Genomic DNA, 27,976 nt, shown 5'->3' on the forward strand with positions numbered 1-27,976 from the left:
AGGCTGCTCGGGGGCCCGGGGCTTGGCCAGGGTGAGGCAAGGCTGGCCAGCCTGGGGGGAGCGGTGGGCTCACATGGCCTGCCACCTCGCCTCCCTGCCCATGCATGGAGCCCCACCCAGGCCCTACCTGGGGGTCGGCTAACGTCCGCAGAGAAGAGCCAGTCAGCAGCCTTCCTGGCATCCGGCCCCAGCAGGTAGAACTTCCCAAAGTAGGACATGTTGAACACAGCAGCGGCCCCTCTGCAGGCTAGGCACTCCCTCTGGATCTGAAAAGTCCCCCGGGGGGCAGGGTCTTGGGGGCATGCTTCCCCCTCAAGACATGGGGGCTGGGCCCCCTGCCCCACACACCTGCCTTGAGCCTCCCTCCCACCCTTCCCAGCTCAGGACCGCATCCTGAGGCCGTCCTCTCCAGCGCCTCTCCTCTCCAGGGGAGACCACTTGCCCGGGCATACCTCAGGCTCAGCAAACCCAAGAGGACCAAACTAATGACACAAGGGAAGTTCTCTGACCACGACAGAGCTAAACTAGAAATTAGCAGCAGAAGAAAATTGGAAAATCCACAAATAAGTGGAAATTAAGCATGACGCTCTTAGAAAACCAGTGGATCAAAGAAAAAGAAAATCGCCAGAGCAATTATAAGTTACTTGAGAACACAGGGATGTAGCCGGCACAGGGTCATGGGGAGGCCCCCACCTGCACACACTTAATTAACAGACAGATCGCAGACCAGTAACCAGCCTCCAGCTTTGAGAAACCAGCAAAGAGCAAACGAAACCCAAAGCAAGCAGAAAGAAAGAAGCAATAAAGATTAGCACAGAAATAAATGAAACAGAAATAGAAAAGTAGAGAAAACGCTGTAAAACCAAAAGATGATACTTTGAAACAATCAGCAAATCTGGAAAACCTTTAGCCAACAAAGAGAAAAGATGCAAAGTACTAAAATCAGGCATAAAAGAGGAGGCACCCCACCCTCCTAACAGAGATGGAAGAGTTAGGAAAGTCTCCGCACCACAGGGTGCCGCAGCTAGACCAAGCTGGGCGTGGCGGGCGCCTCTGTAAAGCCATCATTTGGGAGACTGAGATGAGGATCGCAGGTGTGAGACCAGCTTTAGCAACCTAGTGAGGCTCTGTTTCAAAATTAAAAAATTAAAAGGGCTGGGCATGTAGCTTGGAGATACAATGCCCCTGCGATCAATCCCCAGCACACATGCTGCAAAATAAATAAATAAACAAACAAACAAACACAAAATGGACAAATTCCTAAAAAGAAATAAATCGCCAAAACTGATGAAGAATGGAAAATATTAATCGAACTACAGCAGAGAGAGAGAGAGGGGAGGGGGGGATTGGGTTTGTCTTCTAAAAACTCCCCACAGAGAAATGTCCAGGCCCAGATGTCCTCACTGGTAAATTTTCTCAAACAAAGAAAAGTGATAGCAATTCTCCCCCAAAAATATAACAGTAAGAAGTGTTATTCCAATTTATTTTAAGAGGGCAGCATTACCCTGATGCCAAAAGCAGAGATAAAACTACAGACCAATGTTCCCTATGAATATAGATGCAAATATATTCAACAAAATATAACAAATGAATCTAATGACGCCAAGGAAGGGCTGTACATCAGATCAATGGGAAGATCCTGGGAAGGTGGGGTTGGTCTAACACTTCACATAACGTGCCATATTGAGACAATATAAGCCTGTGTGCCTGTGAGCTCCATCCTTGAGAGGTTGAGACAAGAGGATCACAGAGTCAAGGTGATTACACTGTAACTTAGTGCGATCCTGTTTCAAAATAAAAAATAAAATGAGGCTAGGGGTGTAACTCAGAAGTACAGCACCCCTGGGTTCAATCCCCAGTACCACAAAAACAAAACAAATAAGAAAAAAAAAAAGAGAGACCATTAAAAATAAGACGTATAATCATCTAAGAAATGTAGAAAAAGTATTTGACAAAATTCACCTCTTCACAATAAAAACAAAGTAGAAATGCAAGGAAAGCCCCTCACTGGCAAAGAGGCTTACAAAAACCACACAGACATCATACTTCATGATCAAACACTGTGGTTCTCTAAGACCAGAAACAAGACGGGGTGTCTGTCTGCTCCCAGGACTTCTATTCCACACTGTAGTGAAATGTCTTAGCCAGAGCAATTAGGCAAGAAAATAAAAATGCAAGCAAATAAAATTTTCTGTTCAGATTGGAAAAGAATTCCTACTTTCAGAATCACGATTGAAGCAGAGATGTTCTTTCTCTGAGCTACACCCTAGTCCTATTTTGTTGTTGGAAAATATCAAAGTTCTCACTAAGTTGCAGAGGGCCTCTTCTCACTAAATTGCTGAGGCTGTTTACTAACCTGCAATCCTCCTTTCTCAGCCTCCCAAGAACTAGGATTACAGGTGTGTCCCACCACACCCAGCTACCTACTGTGTTTCTTCTATATACTAACACTATGCATTCTAAAAAGGAAATGAAAAAAAATAATCCCACTTACAATAGCACCAAAGATAATAAAAATGCTTACTATGTTCAGCCAGGCATGGTGATGCATGCTTGTAATCCCAGCATTCGGGAGGCTGAGACCAGAGGATCGCGGTTCGCGGACAGCCTCAGCTACTTAGGGAGGCCCTCCGCAACTTAGTGAGACCCTGTTTAAAGAGTAAAACATAGGGCAGGGGGTGTAGCTCGGAGGTCAAATGCCCCTGGGTTCCATCCCCAGAGCCATGAAAAAAGAAAAAGATATACTATGTTCATGAAATGGAAGTCTTACTATTGTCAAGCTGACAACTAACTGTTCTCCAAAATAGAGAAAATCCTTATCAAAATCTCAGCTGGCTCCTTTGCAGAAATAAACGAGCAATCCTGAATTTCCTGTGGAATTGCAAGGGACTGGAATATTCGAAACAGTCTCGAAAAGGAAGAACAAAATCTCGGAGCTCACATTTTCTGAGTTCAAATTTTACTACAAAGCTACAGTGGCTAAGCCAGCGTTGGACTGACCCAAGGAGGAGCGATCCGACACAGATCAGTGGAACAGAACTGAGAGTCTGGAAATAAACCCTCACCTTTGGGGCTAGCAGGTCTTCAGCAAGGATGGCAAGAAAAATCCACGGGGGGGCAAGAAGTCTTCTCAACAAACAGCCCTTCCCTTCCTCATACCATGCACAGAAATTAACTAAGCTAGATTAGAGACTAAGAGCTAAAACTATAGAACACTCAAGAGAAAACAGAAGTGAACACTTGTGACTTGGGTTATTTTCTTTTACATGACACCCAAAGTACAAACAATAAAAAGAAAACAGGAGATGAACTGGATGTCATCAACATTTTAAAAGCTGTGTTGCAAATGACACCATCAAGACCAATGAGAAGACCAATGAGAAGACCAATGGGCGGGAGGAAGTGTTTGATTACTACATTTTTTATTAGGGTCTTGTATCCCTAATATATTTTTTAAATCTCTTACAATTCAATGATGAAGACACTCGCCCCCAACTTAAAAATGAACAAAGGCTCTAAATAGAAATCTCCCTAAAGGAGATATTCAGGTGGTCAACAGGCCCATGAAAAGGTTCTTAATACTAGTAATTTCAGAAATACAAACCAAAACCACAATGAGATACCACTTCACACATGCTAAAAAGGCTAGAATCAAAGCCCAGAGGACAACAAGCATTGGTGAAGATGTGAAAACCCAGAAAGTGAGTGGCCGCTGTGGGGAGCGGCCGCCAGCGTCTCCAGAGGTTGAACATGGAGCGGCCGTGTGACCCAGCAATTCCAGCCCTATGTGTGTCCCCACAGGAGTTGAAAACACACACCAGAGCCAGGCGTGGGGGCGCACACTTGCAATCCCAGTACTTGGGAGGCTGAGACAGGAGGATCCAGTTTCGTGGCCAGCTTCAGCTGCTTAGTGAGGCCCTTTGCAACTTAGTAGGACCCAGTTTCAAAATAAAGAGTAAAATATAGGGCTAGGGGTATAGCTCAGAGATAGAATGCCCCTGGGTTCCATCCCCAGTACCGCACACACACACACACACACACACACACACACACACACACACCTCCACACATGAACAGCCCCAAAGTAAAAACAACTCCAATGTCCACCAACTCATGAGTGGGTCAGTGAGCACAGCATGTCCCCTGTGGACTATGGTCTGTAGTAAAAACTACTGAAGTACAGACACAGAATTCACACGGGAAGACTTCAAAAATACTGCACGGAGAGAGCCCAGTGACAAAGGCACATCTCCTGGTGCCGCTCAGATGGCATGCCCAAGCCAGGTAACGCCACGAAGACGGGAAGCCGCCGGTGGTCGCTGGGGATGGCGCGGGCGCAGCGGGAGGACCTCTAACAGCTGCAGCGTTTCTTTGGTGAGGAGATGAAAAGTTATGAAACTAGACTGTGCTGATGGCTGTCCAGCCCTGCAGACTGCTGGAACGCGTGAACTGGGCCCTTTAAATAGATGAAGCGTACCCTAATAAAGCTGTCGGAAGGAAAAGGAAGAGACCACACCTCTCTCCCTCCTCTCCTCCCTGTGCTTACAAAGTTCTCAGCCAGGTCTTGGAGCCGAGAGGCCTGGTTTCCACTTGCCTTCCAGCCAGAGTTCAGGCACACCACCTGACTGCTGAGCAGACTCTCCAACTCACTGTCACCGTCGCTGTCCTTACTGACACTAAGAATTAGGTCAGAGCCGGGCGTGGTGGCGCACACTTGTCATCCCAGCATTTGGGAGGCTGAGACAGGAGGATCATGGTTTGTGGACAGCCTCAACTACTTAGTGAGGCCTTTTGCAACTCAGTGAGACCCTGTTTCAAAATAAAGAATTAAAAAAAAATAGGGCTGGGGTGTAGCTCAGAGGTAGGATGCCCTGGGTTCCATCCCCAATACCGGAAAAAAAAAAAAAAATTAGGTCAGCACCAGCTGCCACATGCTGGGCAGGCCCCGTGAGCCAGGAGACCTTGCCGCACCCTCCCCAGCACCCCATGTGGCCCCACTATCACCCCCATGTGGCCGTATGGCCGCCGCCAGCCCTCGGGGGCTCCTGTACTTTGGCGGTGGAGACCCCATAGCTGGAAAGCTGCGGAGATGCCGCGTGGCCAAGGCCAGGAATGTGCCCACCAGAGCCGAGCGTGCGGGTCTCCCGCCCCACGCCAGTGCTGAGCGACGGTGTGGAAACCAGCCCTGGCGAGTGTTTACACCAGGGAGATGGGCAAACGCTACAGACCCGCTTCCTGCCAGGAGCAGGTTGTCACAAGCTCAGTGCGCGCCCCGGGGGTTCTCCACCGCCCGAGCCCCTCGGCTGTCCCTGCTTCCCTGCAGACGTCTCTAACCTTTCCGAGCACCCACTGTTTGCAGGGGATGCGGTGCCTCTGCAGACACTGCTAGGGCTGCAGAAAAAACCCAAAGCAGCACCCCAGGCTGCCGCCCGTTCTGGGCCTGGCGGGGAAGCTGAGCCAAGAACACGCACAAGTGCGCGCTTCCTGCCTCGGGACGTCTCAGGCGCGTGTGCGGAGTCCGCAGGCGACCAGAGCCAAGCTGGCATCTCCTCCGAGCTCGCACGTCCTCGAGGGCCAGGAGTCCCACCGGCTTCAGAAGCTGCGGCTTGGAGGTGCCAGACGCAGCCGTGCGTGCGCTCCCCGTGAGGCAGCCACTGGTCCGGGCATCAGGCCCAGCAGCTCCGGAGCTTTCTCATGCACGGGCCTTCTGCTTCTGCGTCACAAGGCCCTCTCCCAGCGCCTTGGACAGACATCTATTACTTGAGCCAGCTTTGGGGACAAGGGTGGCTTTGGGACTGGCTGCCATGTGTGGGGCAAGGTGTAAAGGTCTGCAGTCCTTGTTGAAGGCGCCCCCAGAGTTCAAGTGACACAGAGCATCCCCTTAGCAAGAGGCCCTGAGTGACTGCCCACACCCACCGAGGCTTCCTGGGTGGCCTGGGCTCTGGGCCACAGAGGGCTCTGCTCCTCCTTCAGATGTGAGCTGAGACCCCACGCACCTCCAGGCAGCGCAGGGCCACAGGGCCAGGAGGCTCAGGCGGGCCCAGCAAGCTCCTTAGGCAGACGCTGCCGGTGATGTGGGGCGGCTGGAGGGGAGCCCCCAAGACTCAGCCCCTGGGCCCCAGTGGGGGTGGAGCCAGGCACTCCTGTGCGCCATGAACCCTGGTGCCTCTCTGGTCAGCCCCACCTGTCCGAGGGGGAGCAAGGACTCAGAGTAGACTTCTGACCACAAGGCCTGCCGCTGCCGTCTCTACCTGAAGCCCTGGTCAGCAAGGCCGCCCTGGCCTGAACTCCCTCCCCAACAACCGTGGGCCAAAGCCTCAGGTTCCAGGAAGGAGGAGCCCTACCCCTCCTACTCTCACAGCCTCAAGACCAAGAGGGGCTCAGAGGGGGCGAGCCGTAGCCTGAGATCACACAGCTGACCCAGTGTGGCCCCAGCAGTAATATTTACCCTCAGGACTAACTTCCCCGGAATCCTGGTGCAGATGGAGGGAGGAGGGAGGGGAGGATAAGGTCAGGCGATCCCCTACAGGCCGATCCCCCCAGGCCTGCAGTAGCTCAGTGAGGCCAGGGGACATGCGTGTGCCTGCTTACCGTGTCATGGTGGGGTGGGAAGCCGAAGGTGTACTCGGCTCCCAGCAGCTTGCTGTAGGCATAGTCCTGGTGGGCCTGGTTCCCATAGGCCCCGTAGTAGTCATAATCGAGGACCTGGGGCAGAGCATGCGGGCATCTGCTGTCATTCTGTCCTTCCTCTGCAAACAGGCTTGTCCCAGGGCTGCACCAGGCAGGTCGTGAGCTGGGTCCCGGGGACAGGCCTGTGGCTGTCTCCATGCCTCCCCTCCAGGTGTGAGCGGGTCGTGCACAGGGAGGGGATCATGGCGCTCACAGGTGCCGCTGGAGCTGAGAACCCAAGACCTGGTGGGCCAGGATGGGAGCCACCGACAGGGAGGCTGCAGAGGACTGCGGGCCACGGTCAGGCCTTCTGGTGCAGCCAGGGCATGAAGCTGGGAAGGGGCTGGCCAGAGCGGAGGGGAGAGGCACAGGGGGCAGGGAGGGCAGAGACTCCACAGAGCCCGGCCCACTCAGGGACAAGCCCTGCTGGAAGTTGGAAGTGACCACACTCCCATTTCTGCACATGAGGGACCCGAGATGCGACACAGAGGGGCGACATCTTGCCCAGGGTCACAGGCAAGCCCCACAGGGCTGTGCTGTGGAGCCGGCAGCCCCGAGTGTGGCCGCCAGCACCCGCCCTCTGCCAGGGCCTGGGCCTCTCAGATGCCCTGCGACCCCAGCCCTGCCTGGCCTCTGTCCTGGCCAGCGCCCCTCCCCAGCTGCGGACACCCACTCCGTGTCAAGGTGAAGGCCAGCCTCACTCCAAGAGCCACAGGCCCTGCCTCCTTTCACGGCTCAGAGCCCAGCGTGAGGCTGTAGCTGCCCTGGGCTCAGGTCCTCTCCCTTCCTAGCCAGGCACACTTTCCCTAGCCGGTGGGACCCCAGCTGGGACACTCCCCTGCCACGCCTCCAGGTGTCACCCAGTGTCCTGGCTCCAGGTGGGTGGGAGGTCAGCTCACTTGGGGGTCAGCAGTGACCTGACACTTCCCTCCCATCACCCAGGTCTGCCCAGGCCTAATCCCACCGCACTGTCCTCAGGGACCACATGTCCTAGGGGCAGTGGTGGCGGAGGAGGAGGCTCTGTTTGCAAGCTTGGGCTCCCGCCTCCCTCGGACCTGTCATGGACGTGGGTTGCTATGGAGATGGGAGAAGGTTGCACTGGGAGAAGATGGGTATTGCCCCTCGGGTTGACCGCAAAGTCCCCTTGGCCCGCTCCCAAGAGCCCGCCCCTGGGAGGAACCTGGGAGCCCCAGGATCGCCCCAGAGGCAGGAGGTGGGAAGTCTCAGTGGGTAAACTAAACACATTGAGGCATAAACTCTCCCACGAACATAAACTAACAGTTGGCATAGCCAAAAATATGAACAGAAAACCACGTGAAGACAGACGGGCTGGGTTCCTCCCACACCTGGGGGATCTGCCCAGCTGGGCCCACCACAAGGCACCCTCCTGCCTGCCCACAGCCCTGGCCCCGTGGGTGAGAGGGCCGGGCCACCATGGCCGAGGCAGCGCCACCAGCAGACACGCCCAGGAGGCTCTGACGGCTCGCAGCCTGGTCAGCTTCCTGCGTGCCGTCTCCACGGCCGGCTCCAGGCTGCCTTTGCTGGCTCAGGGTGAGCGGGGATGTGAGGTGTTGAGGGGTGTGTGGGCAGGGTCTCTCGACCCCCAGGCCACTCACCGGGGCTGCCCCTTGGGGGCTGAACCATCCTGGCCGCTCCCAGCCATGCCGCTCCTGGAACACACAGCCCTGTCCGAGGAGTTCCTGGGTGGAGACAGCAAGCACCCTGGCATGCAGAGCCCACCCACCCAAGGGTGCAGAGAAACCTCTGCCCACAGGCCGTAACCCTGCTCGGGCTGCTGGCTCCTCTTCCGGAGCCCCCCGGGCCTCACCCCCAGTATCCCCAACCGGAGAACTACCAACTGCTCTGAACTGAAGGTGTGCCCGCAGATCCCCGAGCAGCCCCAGCCCGGTGTGACTGTGTGTGGAGTCAGGGCCTGCGAGGAGCCCAGGCGAAGACCGCCTCCGGGCCGGGGAGACCCCCAAGGCTGGGCGAGGCTGAGACACAGGGGCCAAGGGCCAGGGCAGGCTGCAGACCAGCCCGCTCAGCCCGGCCTCCCCCAGGAGCCACGGCAGGTGGCCTCTGGGGCTTCAGTCCTGGAGTGTCCTGTCCGATGAGGGAGGGTCCTGCTGCGGGCCAAATGCCACCTGCTCTCCCGCCGGCCTCCCGCCTCCCAGCCCTCCTGTCCATTCAGCGGGCTTCCCCTGAGCCCGCAGTGTTAAGGAACCAGAGGGACATCGCCCCTTGCCGGGGAAACAGCACCGCTGCCAGTAGAGGGACCAATTCCTGAGGGTGTGTGTTTTTGGTGCTGGGGATAGAAACTAGGGACCTTCTACCTCTGAGATACACCACCAGTCCTATTTTCTTTTTCTTTTCTTTTTTCTTCTCTTCTTTCTTTTTTGTGGTACTGGGGGTTGAACCCAGATGCAGTCTACTTTTGAGCTACAACCCCAGCCCAGTTTTATTCCTCGTTTGGAAACAGGGTCTCACTAGGATAATAAGAGTCTTACTACTTGCCGAGGCTGTCCTTGAACCTGCGGTCCTCCTGTCTCAGCCTCCCAAGTACAGGGATTACAGGCGTGTGCCACCATGCCCAGCTTATTTTTCATTTTGAAACAGGGTCTTGCTACGTTGCTGAGGCTGGCCTTACATCTGCGATCCTCCTGTCTCAGCCTCCCACATACTGGGATTACAGGTGTGCGGTACCCGCCTGGCTCTGAGGGTGCCTTCTTGAGGGTGTCTGTCCCTTCTCTAGGATATAGGCCTTGGAGGAACCGTTTTTACGTCTCCCCAGCCCTGGCTCAGCACTGGCACACAGCGCTCAGATAACACCTGGGGCTGACCCCGCCTGCATGTGGGAAGCCTCATGCGTCTGTCACCCCAGTACCCCAGGACTCCCGGAGGGGCACTGCGGCCTGGCACCCCACAAGGGCTGGCCTACTTCATGCAAGGGGTCCTTCCTCATGTTCCGGCCGGCCAGAGGCTCGTCATGGGGAAAGACCACAGAGTAGTTCTTGGCGTAGGACTCGTGGCTGCGCTCACGGATCCAGCGGTGGTGGCCGGTGAGTGAGTGATGGAACCGCCTGCCAGGGGGTGGGCAGAGGGGGCGTCGCTGGTGGGGGACAGCCTGCCGGGGAAGGCGGCCAGGGCCCAGTGCAACCCGACCCTCCTGTCCTCCTCGGGGCCTCGGGGCTCAGAGTCACACAGGCCCAGCTCCCGGTGTGCCCCGGCCCTTTGGAGCACCCTCTCCTACTTGCAACCCCCAGGGCTGTGGGGGAAGGACCCTAGAGCCCAGGCCTGGGTTCTCAGCTTCTGGGTCTCTACTGTGTCCCGGAGACCACCTGGTGCTGGGTGGGGCTGAGGACACTCGCCAGCTGCCCAGGGCTCAGGCAGTGCCAGCTGCCCGGTGTGGGCATCTCCCATGCCAAGCTCACCCACTGTGTGCATGACCAGGGAGTGACTTGGGTGCTTCCGACTCCCCCACCCCAGGTTAGAAACGGGGCGGGGATCAGGAAAAGCAGGCCAAGGCAGCTACACAGAGCTGGCCCCCTCTCTCTCCTTTCTCTGTGCTTTGTGATCCTGGGGATTGACCCCGGGGACATTCTACCTCTGAGCTACGCCCCTGGCCCTCTTTGACTTTTATTTGGAAACAGGATCTTGCTACGTTGTTGAGAGCCTCTCTGAGTTGCTGAGGCTGGCTTCCAGCCTGCGATCCGATTGTCTCAGCCTCCCAAGAACTCTGTTGACTGATCTCTGAGCCCCGACTGCTTCTCCTGCGCTCTGGCAGGGTCGGCCGTGCTCTGCGGCCCTCCTTCCCAGGCTACTCAGGCCAAAGGCGCAGACCCTCTGGTGAGTGTGGGGCAGACTGCACTCCAGCACAGAGCCAGCCCAGAGGCCAGCCACGTCTGTGCCCTGTCCTTGGAGAGCCAACCCGGTCTTGCAGGCCCAGGTCTCCCCAGCCCTGACATCAGCAGCTGGGCCCGCCTCAGCTCAGGTGTGTACGTTTCCCTGAAGACCCCAAGCTGAGATCTTCAGCTGCACAAGCCTGCCCCTGGCTCGCCGAGCCTCACAGCACCGGCGTTCCTTCCCCAAGTCTGAGGCAGAGCTGACCTCGCCTGGTCACCCTGCTAGGAACCAGGGAATGGGGCACCAGCAATTACTGGCCCGGCTCATCCCTGCTCCCTCCTGCTCTGTGGGCCTCAGTCTCCCCATCTGCAAATCGGGATGCTGAGATCTTGCCCATGAGTCCAAAGGCCAGGCCAGGCCCCAGCACGAGAGAGTAGGAAACCGTGCCCGGTCGCAGATTGGCCAAATGCTTCCAGCAGGTTGTCTACAGCGGGCAGCCTCCTTCCCCTCCTCCCTGGTTGCCACCTCCTCTAGGAAGCCACCTGGACTTCAGGTGAAGGCTCCTTCCTAAAGAGGCCGCCTGCCCTGCCCCGAGCTGCAGGGGCACACTTGCCTGATGTCGTAACCATACATGTCCTTCTCCGGGCGCCCGTGAACAATCCAGTGGGCCAGCTCCTGCCCACAGCCGCCACCAAGCATCATTCCTGGTAGGAGTGGAAGTGCCGGGCTGTGGTCTGTCCCCCAGGGCTGCCCGCACCCAGTTCCGTGCCCCCATTGCAGAGGCAGAGCCCACCCAAGCTCCGCTCACACCTAGGGGCTATACGCCCCCACCCCTGGCCTCCCCTGCCAGGTCTCCCCCAGAGCACTGAGACCAGGAGGACCTTGCGCACGGGACGCCAGCTCTCACCTGCGCTGTTGAAGCCACAGCCCAGGAAGAACCCACGCAGCTCCGGCGCCTCCCCCATCAGGGGCTTGTGGTCCGGGGTGAAGGATTCTGAAAGAGAGGGAAGGCCTGAGGCTCCCTCCAGCCCACAGGTGCCGGGCAGACAACGTCTCCAGGGACATAAGGATGGGGCAGGAGTTCGCAGGCACCTCCCCATCCTGAGGCCCCAGTGGGAGGCGGCTCCCTCCTGGTTGCCCCGCCCACAATCCCCAGCGCCTGGGCTTTGCTTCTGGTTCACTGCCACAACCACTGTGGCCTGACCCTGATGCCAACACAGTGGCTTCCCTCTGCACCAGTGTCCTGCTAGATGGTGACGGGGAAGTGGCTGGGTATTGGTGGGACACACTCCGTCACTCTCCTAGGGAAGGAGGCTTGCCCCTGGAGCCCTTCACCTCTGCATGTGCACAAGCAGCAAGCTCTCTGGTGCTGACCCTCCAGGCGTGGGGTCTGAGCTGAAGGGCCCCCAGCCACCAGGGAGGCGAGCGCCGGGCACCCGGGGGGCAGAGGAGGGCAGGGGCAGGCATCTCTGTCAACTGAATTTCTGGGTGTCGGCACCAAAACCAGAGGTGGGATTCCGTATCAGTCAACAGAGAGCTTCCGATACATGCAGGAGAAGGGAACGGGAAGGATTATTTGCAAACTGATCCCACTGCCTGAACTGGGACAAATATAATCCCAGCAGATCTCATCAGACACCTCCCCGGTCTTGGCCTTGGTTTGTCCTGCAGCGCTCACTGCTGCAAGGGACAGGAGGTGCTGGTTAACGGGAGTGGAGCGCCGGGAAACCAAGAAGAAGCTGGAGAACCAGTGGGAGAGCTGGGAGAAGCTGAGCCGCAGAGGCAGACTGTCCCATTGATGAGCAGGCCTGAGGGGCGGGGCCGCAGCCAGACCCAGCTAAGGATGGCTCACTCCTGTTCCAGGTGGAGGCCCGGGGGAAAGAGGAGGCACCTGATGCTCCAGGCAGGGTCCAGGGAGGCAGGGAGGCCTGCGGTGCTCCAGGTGGAGGCCCGTGGTGAGGTTCTGGGCACCTCCGCGAGTCCTGTGTGAGGCTGGGCTCTAAGGGGCAGGCAGAGGCTCTGGCGGCCTCTGGTCTGGGTGCCATGAGGGTGGCTGGAGACGATGCTGGGTGGGAGATGGGCGTGCCTGGTTTCATGTGGGTATGGCCGGTGAGGTATGAGCGCTGTGGCAGGAGTGGAACTCTGCCCGGCTCAGGCAGATGGGAAAGAAGTGCCGACAGCCTGGCAGGGAGCTGGAGAAGTGCCCCAGGAGGGCGGGTGCGGAGCCCTGGGTGTCCCACCGTGGCTCGGGTGGGGCTATGAGCATGCTGACATAGGGGTCCTCAGGCAGCGTCCCACCCCCTGCACCCCCAGCGATGCCCGCCCCCAGACTTCCTGGAGCTGGGGGCCTGGGACTTCCCTGGACCTTACCAGTGGCTAAAGGCCATGGACCCGAGCAAGGAGAAATGGTTTCTCCACACACCTCCCATCCCAGCGTACCTCCCCCCAAATAGCACCCTGTGGGGGCGTGACGGCTCCCGCAGCCTAATTAAAACCAGAGCATCACCAGGTTGTTCTGGCCCCGGGGAATCTGCCCGAGTTTCTCATCTCAGGCCCACGCCATTGGAGGGAGCGGCTGGGACAATGAGTCACTGCCCGCAGCGTCCAGCCTGTGTCAGTGCTCGACCGCAGCCCTCCACGGCCGTGGCTGCAGAGCCCCTGCTCCCCGGGGGCTGTGCCCGCTCCAAGCCCTCCCCAGGAGGAAGGCAGGATGCCCCAGCAGCCCCATAGACACTGGTCACGCGAGGCTCACTGCTAGGGGCGGCCGGGCCAGCACCCGCTCTGGGCCCTGGGCTCCTTATCCCTGCACCCACTTTGGTGCCACCCGGGGCACCAGAGGGCCAGCACCCTGTGCCGTGCAGCCCACCAGGACCCAGGACACATGCCTTTCTGCACTAAACTGGGGGCAGGGCTCAGGAAGAAGGGGATGCCCCAGGATGGGGGGATTCGGCCAGAACCACCATCTGGGACGCATCTCTACCCTGCTGGCATGTCCACACGACATGTCCCGCACGTCATCCTGCGGCCTGGCTCGGCGCTGACCCCTCCCCTGTCTGGGCAGCCTGCCCTGCTCCTGCCCCAGGTCTCCCGTGCCAGGCCAGGAGAGTGGCTGCCTCGGGCCTGGGTGTCAGGTGGCCTCCGGCACCTGTGTGAGTCTCACGCCCTTGACTTCAGCCTGCAAGGTCAGCACCAGCCCTCCTGCTTCCCAGACTTTACCTCTCTGCAGGACACCCACCCCCACCCTGCACGGGATAGGCTGCTCCACAGATAACCCACAGTGGGCATCTGGCTCCAGCTCCCGGAGGCCAGGGAGGAAGGCCCGGCGTCAGGGGCCCTCCCACAAGCCAAGAACTTTCCCATGAGCCTGTTTCAGGCCCTGCTGGGCACGGGCCGCTGAGGCCAGATGCCCAGGGCTGAGGCTTCCAGTGGGGTCCTGGCTGGGGCAACATTCTCCGAGCGGGCAGAAGCTGAGGCTGGGTGCAGAATTGGGGCGACATACACCATGCGAGCCCCAGGAAAGGCCTCGCCTTCAGTCCTGGCTCAGCCCCTGATACCATTTCATAGAGGAGAACCCCGAGTTCCAGGGGGAGCCTAGTCTATGGACATGGAACCCACTCAGGAAAGTCGGCAGCCACGCAGCCAGAAGCCCTGGCTGATGCCTGGAGGCAAAAGGCTTCTCCCCCAAGGCCCGCACAGAAGGATAACGGCCATGCCTAAGGAGGCTCAGGAGCAGGGCCAAAGAGCTCCGTCAGCCCAGGTCTCAGGACTGGCTCCAGCCAGCCTTGGCTAGGGTGCCCCCACCAGGGGTGGCCCGAAAAAACCAAGGTTGCCCACAGGCCTCCAGCCTCCCCGCTCACCTGGGCCACAGACCGTGGACTTGATCCCTGTCCTCTCTAATGCTGGGACACGGTTGATGGCACCTTCGATGTGCTGGGTGAACACATCCCAGTCCAGGTCAAAGAGGCCAAAGGCGAACTTGTCGGACACCTGCAGAAGAGGGACAGGACATCTCTGGCCCGGAGAAGACCACACGTGCCTGCAGGCTGCTTCGTGAGTGACCCTCCTGACCCTGGCCAGGTGTGAGCCAGGCTAGCTTCTGCTGGGTCAGGCGGGTCAGAGGGCTGGGTCCCTGTGAGCCCCTCAACTGTCCCCCAACCCAGTCTGTCAGCCCTCCCTGCCAGCCAGCCCCATCTGCCTGCCCTGGGTTGTTTCTGGGGCTCCTGCTCCCCTCCTCCAGCCACTCTAAACCACAGCAGGTCATCCCTGCTCTCAAGCCTCCCATGGCTCCCCAAGGCCTACGGAGCACGCACAAGCCAGCTCACCCACCTCTCCCAGCAACCCTCAGTCCTGGGTTCTCTGAGCAGGCAGGCTGGAGCCTCTCAGGCCTGGGTCCTTGTGTCAGACGGCGGCTGCCCCCAGAGCCCATAGGCTGCTTGCTTGTTTGTGTGCAGGGCTGAGCCCCCTCTGGGCCCTGCCCAGCCACCCTTGTGCAGGACAGCCCTCTGCCCCAGGCCCTCTGCCTCATCCTTACCTTCTTTCTTTTCTTTTTGTGGTATTAGGAATTAAACCCAATGGACATTCTACCTCTAAGCTATACTCCCAGCCCCCAATTTTTTTTTTTTTTTTTTTTTTTTTTTTTTTTTTTTTTTTTTTTTTGCGGTACTGGGGATGATGGAACCCAGGGACATTCTTCCTCCGAGCTACACCCCCAGCCCTGTTTTTTTTTAGTCTATTTATTTATTTATTTTGGTGGTACTGGGGTTCCTGGAAGCCCTACTATCTCCGGGCTACACTCCCAGACCCATTTTTACATTTTTATTTGGAAACAGGGTCTCCTAAGCCAGCACGCGCGGCTGTCTTCAAACCTGCGCGACCCTCCTGTCTCTGCCTCCCAAGCGCGGGGAAGACAAGCGTGTGCCACCACGCCCGGCAAGTCCAACCCTATTTTTTATTCTTTATTTTGAAACGGGATCTCACTGAGTTGCAAAGGGCCTCACTAAGTAGCTGAAGCTGTCTGCCAACCGCCATCCTCTGGTCTCAGCCTCCCGAATGCTGGGATGACAAGTGTGCGTCACCACGCCCGGCATCATTTGGAAATAGGGTCTCCCTGAGTTGCTGAGGTCTTGCTGAGTTGCTGAGGCTGCCCTGGAACCTGAGGTCCTCCTGGCTCAGCCTCCAAGTACTGAAATGACAAGCGTGCGCCACCAAGCCCGGCTTGACACTCAGTGCGTGGTCGCCTTCCAGAAACGCATTATTTACCCGTTTTGTTTTTGTCGCCCCCACCAAATTATAAGCATCCTGGGAATGGACTTGTACATTACTCTCCCTCCTTCTCCAGAAAGCAAAGGAGCATTTGACCAAGCAGCCAGGCCTGGAGGTGTGAATACAGCAGGGCCGCAGCGCCGGGGCAGGGAGTGCCAGGCTGGAGACACCCACAGCCTTGAGGCCGGGCTGCTGGCCGACTGGGCCCAGGGGCTCTTGTGACCCTCTGACTCGGGGTTCTGCAGCACAGCCCTGCCTTCCCTGCCCAGGCTGGGGGCTGCGGGTGGCAGAGCAAGATGGTACAATCCTGGCAGGCCCAGGGCACCTGTTTCCCTCTGTCCCGGGCCCTCAGAGTCTTACCTTCTCCCAGAAGATGGGGTTGGCCTCATAGCCACCCACAGACAATGCATCCCCTTGAAGGCGCAGGTACACAGAGGCGTCATGGTCCCGCACGTTGGGCATGTTCTGAAATCAGAGCAAAGACCTCAGCACCGGGCAGGGCAGGAGGACCTTTTCCCCATGCCCTGTGGTTGGCCCACCCCTGCCCCAGGGGTCACAGGCCCAGGCTAGACCCCAGGACCTCCTGGGCCCCCCGGGGCCTCATTCTCTACGTGGCCAAGCTGGGGTTCACAGCCCCACGCCCCACTATGCCTCTTAGGATGCGGGAGGACAGGGTGGACATGGGGGATTGGGTTGCACACAAGGTCACTACCATCCGAGTCCTTCCTCCCAGATCCCAGAAAATAACAGCAAAGGAGGAAGGGAGGGCGGGAGCAGTCAGTCACGAAGGCAAGAGCAGGACGGGGACCTCGGCCGGCCCTCCGCGCTCCCACACCCTCACGGCTTCTGCTCCACTGCCGGAGCCTCCGGGCTGGGCAGGCGTCGGGCAGCAAAAGGAAGAAAAGCCGCCCCACATTTCAAAGACCCAAAGCATCCTTCCTGGCAGATACTGTGATCTTATACACAGAAACCCACGGAATGGGAGAAAATGTTTACAATCATACCTGCTAAAGGACTTGTACCCAGAGTCTATTAAAAAATATTCTTACAACTTGATAAAGAAAAAAAAAAAGCAAGTGACACCCTTTAAAAGACAGCGAAGGGCCGGGCATAGTGGCACACATTTGTAATCTCAGCATTTGGGAGGCTGAGACAGGAGGATCGTGGTTCGCGAACAGCCTCCGCTACTACTTAGTGAGGCCCTTTGCAACTCAGTGAGACCCTGTTTCAAAAAATACAGGACTGGGGGTGTAGCTTGGAGGTAGAATTCCCCTGGGTTCCATCCCCAGTACCGCAAAAGAAGAAAGAAGGAAGAAGGAAGAAGGAAGAAGAAGAAGAGGAAGAGGAAGAGGAAGAGGAAGAAGGCAGCAAAGGATCTGAGATGTTTCTCCAAAGAAGATTAGGAAATGGTCAGAAAGCGTGTGAAAAGACACTCGGCTGCACTGGTCGCCAGCAGTGCAAACCAGTCCACAGTGAGATCCGCCTCACACCCACCAGATGCTAGCAGCAGAGACAATAGCGGTGGGGTGTGGTGGTGCACGCCTGCCATCCCAGTACGTGGAGGCTGAGACAGGAGGCCTCAGGTCAGAGGCCAGCCTCAGCAACTTAGCAAGGACCTGTTTCAAAATTAAAAAGGCCTGAGGGTGTAGCTCAGAGGCAGAGTGCCCCTGAGTTCTCTTCCCCCAAAAGATAATAAGTGTTGTTGCGGATGTGGGGAAACTGAGCCCTTGCATATCACTAGTGGGAATACAAAGCGCTGCTCCTTCTTTAGAAACAGCCTGAGAAAGCCTCGAAGTGTCCAACACAGTCACACAACGCCCAGCAACTCCACTCCTATGTCTACACCCCAGAGAAGCGCAAACACAGGCACTCGCACAGAACCTTCTTCTCAGCAGCCGCTCATAAACAGCTCCTGCTGCAGGGCCCCGAGTCAGAGGGTCACGGAGCCTAGGGGCCCAGTCCGCCAGCAGCACGGCCTTCAAGGCTACAGGTATCTCCAGCCTGGCCGCTCCCTGGCCCCAGCCGCTCCCTGGCCCCAGCGCTGCGGCCCAGCGGCCCCTCCAGTATTCACACCTCCAGTCCGCCCTAAGTGGAGACGACTCAGACGTCAGGAGGTGGATGGATACATAAAATACGCAGCATCAGCCAGGCATGGTGGCGCCAGGAGGATCGCGCAGGTTTGAAGCCAGCCTCGCTGGCTTAAGAGACCCTGTTTCCAAATAAAATATAAAAAATAGGTGCCTGGGAGTGTAGCCCAGAGGTAGAAGGGTTTCCAGGAACCCCAGTACCACCACCAAAAAAAAAAAAAAAGCACAGCATCTATATAACTGAATGCTTCTCGGCCACCAAATGGATCGGCGTGCAGGTACAGACACCAAATGGACAAACGCTGAGAACGCTGGGCTAAGTAAGAGACGCCAGGAACGAGGGGCCCAACCGCAGAAGCGTGCCGGCCCGCGAGGCCCGAAATAGAAAACCCCAGAGAAAACCGGGTTGGTGATGGCCTGGGCGGAATCCTAGGGAGGGGAGGTGCAGAGACCAGAAGGGATCAGGAGCAGAGGTCCCTGCCCTGCTCCCACGCCCGGGGCCCTGCTGGTCTGTAGGGTGGGAACAGAAACATCTGCACCGAAGGGCTGCTGTCAGGGGCGTAGGTGTTCCCAGTAACGGAGCGGTGCTCAGAAATAATGCGCCTACAGAATGGGAGAGAATCTTTAACAGATACTCCTTAATATCTAGAGTATACAAAGAATATATAATATTTAGAAAACATATAAAGTATACAAACTTTAAAAACGCATCACTACAAAAACAAATAACCCACTAAAGAAAATGAGCAACTGAGCTTCACAGACACTTCTCAAAAGAACAATAAACACAGGGAAAAATGTTCAACGTCACTAGCAATCGAGGAGATGCAAATCAAAACGACACTGGAATCCCATCTCCAACTCCAGTTAGAATGGAAATTGTCAAGAATACAAACAATAATTAATGCTGGAGAGGGTGTGGGGAAACAGAGACTCTTATACACTGTTGGTGGGATCGCATAGTACAGCCGCGCTATGGAGATCGGCGGAGAGCAAAGCCGCCACATGACACAGCACCCTTCCAAGAGAGTGAAAGTCAGAACAGGAGGGTGATGGATGCCTGTTCATGTTTATGGTTGCAAAACTCACAACGGCCAAATTACAGACCAACCAATTACCCGCCGACAGACAAACAGACGTTGAAAATGTGCTCCGTGTGCACAACGGAGTTTTGCTCAGTCATAAAGAACAACAGAATATGTCACTGGCGGGAGAACGGAGGGGTTCGGAGGACACTGCTACGTGAGATCGGCCCGTCTCAGGATGCGAGGGGTTTTCTCGCATATGGGGAAACTAGAGAGGAAAGAGGAAACAGGAGGGCCTTGAGGTAACTGAAGGGAGAGGACAGTAGAAGAGTGGGAAAGGGTGGGGAGAGGGAAAGAAGCGCCGATGAACAGAAGTGTTCAAATTACGCTGCGCGGGGACAAAGGCGGCACTATCGATCTCTTTCTGTGTACAGGGCGGGTGGCCAGCGGGTGGAGACCGGAGGGAAAATCACCAAGACCCGTGTACACGTTTGTCCACATGAATTTGAGCCTGACTGTGATGAATAAGAACAGGTACCGATAAAAGTATTCAAAAACAAAGAAAAGCAAAACGCATCATTACCTCGCGGGCACCACCGCTCTAAACACAAAACAAAGAAAACTCTGGGGGCTCCATAGCGCAGGACAGTGGGGACACCTGGTGGCCAGGGAAGCCAGACTTCTGTTCCAGGGGCGTGTCTTAGTTTTCCTGCCTTTGTGCACCCCCCTGCTGCTCTGAGCAGCCGGCAAGCGCCCAGCACAGCCCCTGTGTCTCTCTACACTGCGGCCTCCCTGCTCCTGTCCCTGTCCAGCCCTGGCCCAGCCAACGTCCCTACCCGTCCCTTTTCTTCTGTATCCAATCCTGCCTGCTGCTGCCTCTGGAAAGCCCACCAGGTTGCCCCTGCCTAGCCGGGTCTCTTGGGATGCACCAGCTGTCCGGGCTACTCTGTGCCTTGGGTCATTTGCTGGACACAGCAGCTGCCCCATGAGCTCCTGCCGCAGGCCAGGCACCTCGATTGACTCCCCCACTTTATTCATCCCTCAGCACCGCCCTGTGTGGTAGGGACTGCACTCGCCTAAGCTGGGGACAGAGGGGCAGGGACGCAGACCGGAGCACCTGTGTCTGCAGATGCCGCTTTGTGAGACCATACAGAGCCCCCCCCCCCGCCCACCTGCCTCTGCAGATGGGAGACCAGACCCAGGAGGGGGAAGGGGAAGGGGAGCAGCAGAGCTGGCTGGGACCCAGGATTGGACAGCCCTTCAGACCTCCAATGGATGGAAAGAGGCGTGGGGAGCTCTGCCCACCGTCCTGCACCACCCCTGCCTCTGCACCCAGAGGCACACAGAGACCTGCCTAGCTTATAAATAACACCCCCAGAGGGCTCTGACCTTGAAATTCCTGGGATAGGGGTAGCTAACTTTGCCCTGCTGCTTCCCAGAAAGGGGGTCCAGTCAGGCAACAGGATGAAGAGGGGTGGAGGGATGGTGCCCAGCGCTGGGCTCACTGGACACCCTGGGGCCACGCTCCCTGCAGCCCAGTTCCCACAACGTGGCCTCTGCCCTCCACCACCCCACCTGAGCCTCATCCTGGCCTCTCCAGAGCTCACAGTGGCCTGAGAGCCAACCCTGGGGGTCCCCTGGAGTTGCAGGCTCTCCCCAAAGACTAGAGGCCATGGAGCCTGCAGCCAAGCAGGCAGTGTGGCCTCTCAGACCTAACCCAGTACCGGTGCTAGCCGCCCTCAGAGTGCTTGCTGGAGCCTGGATGTGCTCTGGGAATGGGGGCTGGCCCAGGCTCACAGCAGGAGCCCACTGCACCCAGTTTCTGCTGCCCTTCCCTGCCGGCTCCATCTCTACCATCCATACAACAGCCAGGCATGGCATATCCCATGAGGCAGAAGGAAAGCCCAGCTCATGCAGGGTGGTGGTGGGCCCCAGGGACCCGGCGTTTAACACGGAGCAGGTCCGGGGTGCAGGACTCTCCTAACTGAGCAATCTGATCTCCCTCACTCTTCCCAACCTGCAGCCTGTGGCCCCCACTCTCTGAACTGCCTGCAGGTCCCACTGGCCATGCCCCTTCACCAGCCTCAGATCCTGGGGAAGACATGGCCTCCTCTTCCAGAAAGCCAAGAAAGACCAGCGTGGCCCTTGGGACTTACAGACAGATCCTGCCCCTACCATATTTGGTTGGCCCCAGGGGCCGCCAATCTAGTGTCCTTGGGCGTGGTCCATTGAGATGGGCCCCGCCCTGCACTGGGGCTGGAGCCCTGGCAGGCCATGGCTTCCCCATCAGGATCCTGTGGCCTGGTTCAGCATTGCTTGCTCATTGCCTGCGTGCCCCTCAACCCCAGCTCCATGCAGGCCTTTTTCTCTTTTATAGCCCCAGTTCAGAGCAGGGCTTGGACATGGAACAACCGTGTCAATGTTTGAAGGAGAGAGGGCTGCAGGGAATAATGGATGGGTAGGTAGACACATAGATGGGTGGATGGATGATGGAGGAGTAAATGGTGGAGGGAGAGGTGAATGGGTAGACAGGGAGGGATAGATGGATGGAAGGATAGGTGGACGAACAAGTGGGAAGATGGAGGGGCAGGTAAGGAATGAATAGCTGGGCAGAGAGATGGAGGGAGCGCCAGGGAGAACGAATGGGTAGACATTGGGCAGGAGATGGCTGGAGAGGTCACCGCAGAGGTGGGAGGAGGGAGGTGGGTGGGGGAGGGGAGGGAGGTGCTTGCACGGTGGGAGAGAGGGTGGGCAGTGACAGGTGGCAGTGGCGGAAGCTCCAGGGAGGAGTGGAGTGGGCTGGGGAAAGCGGGCGGGAGGCGCAGCCCCAGCTGCCACGGGCATCCAGGCCCTCCGAGAGCTTCTGAGTGCCTCTGAGACAGGTGCTCGGGCGCAAAACTCCAGGTTCCCCGAAACCCCAGACAAGGCAAGAAGCTCGCCTCGCTGCAGCTCGCAGGACAGGCCCCGACCGCAGTTCGGACATCAAGGAAAGGAAGCAGGCTCTAAGAGCCAAGGCGGTCAGCACCATCGGGTCACACCTGTGCCACTGCATGCAACTCTCTGTTTTTTCTTCTTGAAACAGTCTCACTGAGTTGCAAGGGGCCTCACTAAGTAGCTGAGGCTGTCCTCGAACCACAATTCTCCTGTCTCAGCCTCCCAAATGCTGGGATTATAAGCATGCACCACCACGCCAAGCTTTAATTTTTAATTTTGAGACAGGGTCTCACTAAGTTGCTGAGGCTAACCTCAAATCTATGATCTTCCCGTCCTCAGCCTCCCAAGTACTGGGATCACAGGCCTGTGCCACCATACCCAACTTTTTATTATTATTATTATTATTATTATTATTATTATTATTATAAGTACTGGGCTGGGGTTGGAACCCAGGGGTGTTCCACCTCTGAGCTACACCCCTAGCCCCATTTTTTATCCTTTAATTTTGAAACAGGGTCTCACTGAGCCACAAGGGCCTCACTAAGTGGTAGCTGAGGCTGTCCATGAACGTTGATACGCCTGTCTCAGCCTCCCAAATGCTGGGATTATAAGCGTGCCCTACCACGCCCAGCCCCATTTATTTTTTAATTCTGACACCACTCACCAACACCCAGTATCACTACCTGCATTTCTCAGATGAAGCTCCGGGCAGCAGGGGAATCCTGGAGAGTCAGGCCACCTGTACATCCCCAAGCCGGGGTTCAGAGCCAGGTCCCCACACCCTCTGCCCAACAGACCCGGGGGCCGCCGCTTACCTGGATCCCTTCAATGCGCTCGGTGACGACATAGGCGTGGTGCATGGCCACCAGCGGGACCTTGACCCCAGCCATCCGGCCCACGGCGCTTGCCCACACTCCTGGGGGCAGAGCACACACGGCTTGGCTCTGCTGGCTGCACAGAGCTGCCCGCCCCGGCCAGGACGCCTCCACCTCAGAGGGCGTCCCTGCAGGGCACAGCCTGCTCAGCTGCTGTGGAGGTCAGCCCACCTGCACAGTTGACCACGCAGGGCGTCTGGATGGAGCCATGCTCTGTCTCCACGGCTGTGACCCGCTGCACACCGAAGTCATCCGTCCGCACACGAATGCCGGTCACAGGGCAGTTTTCAATGACCTGGGACAGAGAGGAACCGCTGTGGAGGCGCATGGGACGCCCTGACGGCACGCCCCACGCTGGCCTCCCTGCCCCACCTGGGCGGGACCTGGGCAGTCTCTGCCAGCGGTCCTGTGGTCAGGGACCCGAAGGCCTAAGCCCCTCCTTCACCTGAGCTTGGGCAGAGGCGGAGGGTGGGCGGGTCTCGCTCACAGCCGATTTTCATTTAAGACTTGCTTGATTAATGGAAGGATGCTTGAGGTCTATTCTCTGGGTTTTGTTTTTTTTTTTTTAAGATCACAAAACAATGTACAACTTGGCTCTGCTTTGCATACATGTAGTTTTTTTTGTTTGTTTTTGTTTTTTTTGCAGTGCTAGGGATGAAACCCAGTGGCATGGAGCCCCTAGACCTACTTTTTATTCTTTGTTTTGAAACAGGGTCTCACTGAATTGCAAAGGGCCTCACTAAGTAGCTGAGGCTGTCCGCGAACCACGATCCTCCTGTCTCAGCCTCCCGAATGCTGGGATGACAGGTGTGCGCCTCCACGCCCGGCCTTATGTATGTATCTTCACAAGACAAGCATAAGCCAGCGGTGTTGGCGCACACCTGTCATCCCAGTACTTGGGAGGCTGAGACAGGAGGCTGAGGTTCAAGGCCAGCCTTAGCAATTTAGAGAGACTCTGTTACAAAATAAAAAATAAACATTTCTGGGGGTGCATCTCAGAGGGAGAGTGCCCTGGATTTAATTCCCAGTACCAAAGGAATAAAAGAAAAAAGAAAACCTTTAGTAGTGAAACACTGGTCACCAAGGGGTGACTTTCGTTTCTTATTTCTTGCTTATTTGTGTTTTGGGACTTTCCTACAATCTTGTGTGGGACTGAGATGAAATGAAGGTAAATGTGTAAGAAGGGCTTTTCAGAGGACTTGCACACCCTGCGGGGCTGCCCCCTGGTGGAGGGATGGGGACACTGAGGTTGGGAGTGGGCCTGATGGCTCAGAGAGGTCCTAACCAGCTCCAGGTCACACAGCAAAGGACAGAGCCTGTTCTCTGACCTCTGATCTTGGGGTTCTTAGGAGGGGTGGCTGAACGCAGGGGCCCCCATGCCAGGTGGCCACAGGTACCTGAGCTCCTCGGGCCGTGGCCGCCCTGGTCAGGGTGGTGCAGGTACCAGCGGGGTCCATGGTCCCATCTTCTGGCACATACAGGGTCCCATAGAGGTCGTCCACATTCATCAGTGGGTACAGATCCTTGGTCTCCGCGGGGCTCAACACGTGGGATTCCACACCGTAGGCTTTGCCCAGCTAGGGAGACCAGGAAGATGGAGCCCATGGGGAGCAGCTCCGAGTCCTCCGGACCCCCAGGGCCCCGAGCCTGGGCCCCTTCCTTAGCTCACTAAGGCCTCCACCCAGGCCTTAGCTCACTCCTGTGCCCAGGGGCTCTGCCCCTTGGCTCTGCTCCAGCCTGGGTTAGAACGAGCATGTTGCAGAGATGGGCTCTAGGGCCAGGCCCCTTTCTTCCATGAGACTCTGGGCCAGCCGGCAAAGTTACCCAGCCCACTCCGGGAGATGGGAGTAATGGTATGCATGCAGTTGATAAAGAACTTAGTTCTGAAGCTGTACAAAGGATTTACCATACAAAACAAAAATCACCCCTACAGTCTCACATTTGGGGACTGAGAATCGAGTTTTCTCCCAAAAAAGATATAAGTTGTATGTGGTGGCACATGCCTATAATCCTAGTATTTGGGAGTCTGAGACACGAGGATCGCAGGTTCAAGGCCAACTTCAGTAACTTTGTAAGCGCCTCAGCAACTTAGTGAGACTCTGTTTCGAAACAAAAAAAATAAAACAGGGCTGAGGGTGTAGCTTGGAGATGGAACAGCCATGGCTTCAACTCCCAGTACCAAAGAGAGAGAGAGAGAGAGAGAGAGGCAGGGAGAGACAGAGAGAAATGTGTTTCTCGGTCCTGGACTCGGGACTGTCAGATAGACTGGTCCCCCATTTGATTGGTCCCAGGGCAGCCAATCAGTATCCTTGGGCGTGATCCATCTGGACACACCCCATCCAGCTAGGGATAAAGTGAGCCAATCAGATTCTCTGGGAATTATGAATGACAAGTGGCCGAGCATCTCCACCCAGGTTCCCAGCCAGCGGGGACCAGCATCTCCTGTGCCACGGTACCCTCCACCTCCCCTGCGGTGTCGCGCCCCTCCACTGCGGGAATGCACTCAGCCCGAGCCCGCGCAGGGGGCGCACTCTTGGGGCACACCCACCAACATGAGCCTGCACAGGGGTACCCCCAGGGCACACCCACCGACATGAGCCTTTTGTACTCGTCCAGGCGCTGCCGATTGGACGCAATGAAGAGGCCCCCGTTCTGGATCCACCCTGTGTGCAGCCCGGTCTCCTCCTCCAGCTGGCGGCTCACCACACGCCGCGTGTGGGCCAGGAGCTCCACCTCCACATCACTGGGCCGTAGCTGCCACAGCAGGCCTGGCCGAGAGGCGGGCGCAGTCAGCACCCGCCTCTGCAGGGCGAGCTGCACCCTTTCTCCCAGCCAGCAGGGAGGTGCGAGACGGGGGCAGCCCAGGGAGGCTGCGCAGGACATGGCCTGGCGCGGCTGGTGAGGGCAGGCCCTTGGCCCTGGGCAGCTCAGAGAGACGATACCTAGGGCTCCCATTTGTGAGGTGCCGAGCCCGCCACACAGTGATCTCACCGCACCCCTAGAGCAGCCCTGAGGAGCACGTGACTACCTAACGAGCGAAATCAGTGTGCCCAGCCGTCCCAGGCAGGCGGGAGGCCCCAGAGCGGGTGGACGGTGGGGCCAGGAATGGCGGAGACCGCTCCTTGGTTGGCCCAACAGGGCTGTGCTGTTCAGCAGTGGAGGCGGAGAGGCAGGAGGCCAGGGACAGTGTGGCTAGGACAGGCCTCAGCGTGCAAAGCTAGGCTGGCGGTGCATGCTGGGACGGCTCCTCAGCTCCCCGGGACAGGGTGCCAACCTCACCGGCTCCAGGTCCACTGATCGCACACTGGAACCTGATGCTGGCCAAGGCCGGAGTGTTTACACCACGGCAGCCGGCCGACGCCGCAGCCCAGGGAGCCAGGTTGCCAGCACACTGGGGACACGCACACTGCAGGTGCTCAATATCCGCTCCCACTGGTCAGGGCTGCACCGCGAGGCTGTGCCCATGCATTACCTGCTCCAACCAAGGCTCCCCAGCCCTCGTGGTCGTCTGGGGAAGGGACCTCTGCTCCCTGAACGGGTGGCTGCCTGCCGGGCCCCAGCTTCATCCCCTGTGGCCTCGTGGGCAGCAGCTCTCCCCTCCCCTCCCCTCCCTTCCCCTCCAGAGCTCTTCAGAGATCTGGGAGCAGGTGCTTCCCCTCATCCGCCCACATTCAGACTGACTGCAGATCTCTCCAGCCGCTGGGGCTCTCCCAACAGAGAGGCCCTGGCCGGGCCCGGTCCCTCCCCACTCCACCAGCCGCCTACCTGCCGTGTGCCAGGTGGTCCCAGAGGTCAGCCGCTCCCGCTCCAGCAGCACAGCCCCGCTCACGCCCAGCTTGGCCAGGTGGTACAGGGTCTGGCAGCCCAAGCTGCCCCCACCGATGACCACCACGTTGGCTGTGCTGGGCAGGGGCTGGCTGGGCCCTCGGGCCGTGGCTGAGGGGCCCTGTGCCTCCTCCTTCAGGGTCCGCTGATAGGGCACATTCTTCTCAGCCGTGGGACCCGCTGCGCTGGCCACGCTGGCCAGGCCCTGGGCAGGTCTCCTTCCGGGGCGGGTGGCGGCCGCACGGAGGGCTCGGCTCAGTGAGGCCATGGGGCCTCTGGGCTTTGGTACGGCAGGGGATAGTCGGGCTGGACGGGTGCAGAGAGGACACGGGATGGGCTAAGTGCGTGCCCAGCTCCCAGATTGGCTGTGCCTTCCCAGGGCCTCGCCTGCTGCCGCCCTGCAACACCCGCTCATTCGCTCATTCATCCGTCTATCCGTTCATTTATTCAGTGCGAAGGCGTCAGGGGCCTGATGCAGCTCTGGCCGGGGACTGGGGAGGGGATGGAGGAGCCACCAGGAGGCAGAGGAGCTGGGCTGACAGCTGGCAGGCGTCCACAACAGGACCTGGGAAAGTGGGGTTACCCAGCGAGAGAGGGAGAGCAGGGAGGGGACCCGAGGGCAGAGACCAAAGAGCCCAGGGGCGCCCAGAGAACACGACGGGGCAGAGCTGGAGCCCTCGTCCAGGAGGGTCCCGTCGACATTCCTGTTGCAGGGAGGCCTAGCCTTGGTCCAGCTGGACAGAGCCCCAGAGCCACAGAGCGGAGGGGAGACGAGGCAGGAGCCCCCAGGGGAAGGCAGGGGCTGAGGGAAGGACGGGGTTGCCACAGACAGAGGACAGCCAGGCGCAGGGGTGCGGTGTGGGCGGCACACCCAGGGAGACCCTGCTCAGCCCAGGCAGGGTGACTGCTCTTCAGTGGCCCCAAAGCCCTTTGGCTCCCGGGGCAGACGCCGCTGAAGGCTTGGCCCTGGAGGGGGCCAGGAGCTGTCACCTTTCCTTCTGTGCCCCCCCAAGCTAGCCTTTAGCAATCATCCTGAATCCCTCCTCCTCCAGGAATCCCCTCAGATCTCCCCAGCCAGAAAAAACTAATAGTAAGAATGCAACAGGCAGCCCAGTTTTGTTTTGCGTTTGTGTTTGTGGGGGTGGGTGGGTCCTGAGATTGAACCCAGGGCATTCTACCTCCAAGCTACACCCCAGCCCTATATCTTATTCTTTTATTTTTTGAAACAGGGTCTCACTGAGTTGCAAAGGGCCTCACTAAGTAGCTGAGGCTGGCCTTGAACCTGCGGTCCTCCTGTCTCAGCCTCCCAAGTACTGGGATTACAAGTGTGTGCTACCATGCCCGGCTAGGGAGCCCACCTTCTAAGGAGAGAAGGTGCTGAGGGGTGTCTCCCCGGGAAGGTCCTGCTTTGCCCGACAGAGTGGACATTTCAAAGGGGCTCCACACCCGTCCCTGG

At 57.9% G+C, this 27,976-nt stretch overlaps 1 protein-coding gene across 1 annotated transcript in view; it reads right to left on the reverse strand.

The window, feature by feature from the left end:
* SARDH (sarcosine dehydrogenase) overlaps window positions 1-26,788 on the reverse strand; it is a gene marked incomplete at both ends in the record, with an annotated part of 49,300 nt that extends 22,512 nt beyond the window's left edge. The window contains 13 exons of the mRNA XM_080709349.1: window positions 128-266; window positions 6,592-6,705; window positions 8,286-8,369; window positions 9,608-9,749; window positions 11,120-11,216; window positions 11,420-11,506; window positions 14,370-14,499; window positions 16,135-16,239; window positions 22,636-22,736; window positions 22,867-22,990; window positions 24,093-24,272; window positions 25,285-25,463; window positions 26,461-26,788. Coding sequence (XP_080565475.1) covers window positions 128-266; window positions 6,592-6,705; window positions 8,286-8,369; window positions 9,608-9,749; window positions 11,120-11,216; window positions 11,420-11,506; window positions 14,370-14,499; window positions 16,135-16,239; window positions 22,636-22,736; window positions 22,867-22,990; window positions 24,093-24,272; window positions 25,285-25,463; window positions 26,461-26,788 — 1,810 coding nt within the window. The remainder of the gene's footprint in view (window positions 1-127; window positions 267-6,591; window positions 6,706-8,285; window positions 8,370-9,607; window positions 9,750-11,119; window positions 11,217-11,419; window positions 11,507-14,369; window positions 14,500-16,134; window positions 16,240-22,635; window positions 22,737-22,866; window positions 22,991-24,092; window positions 24,273-25,284; window positions 25,464-26,460) is intronic.
* Window positions 26,789-27,976: the final 1,188 nt, after the last annotated feature.

Source organism: Muscardinus avellanarius, assembly GCF_963383645.1.
Source record: "Muscardinus avellanarius genome assembly, chromosome: 13".
NCBI classification, from domain to species: Eukaryota; Metazoa; Chordata; class Mammalia; order Rodentia; family Gliridae; genus Muscardinus; species Muscardinus avellanarius.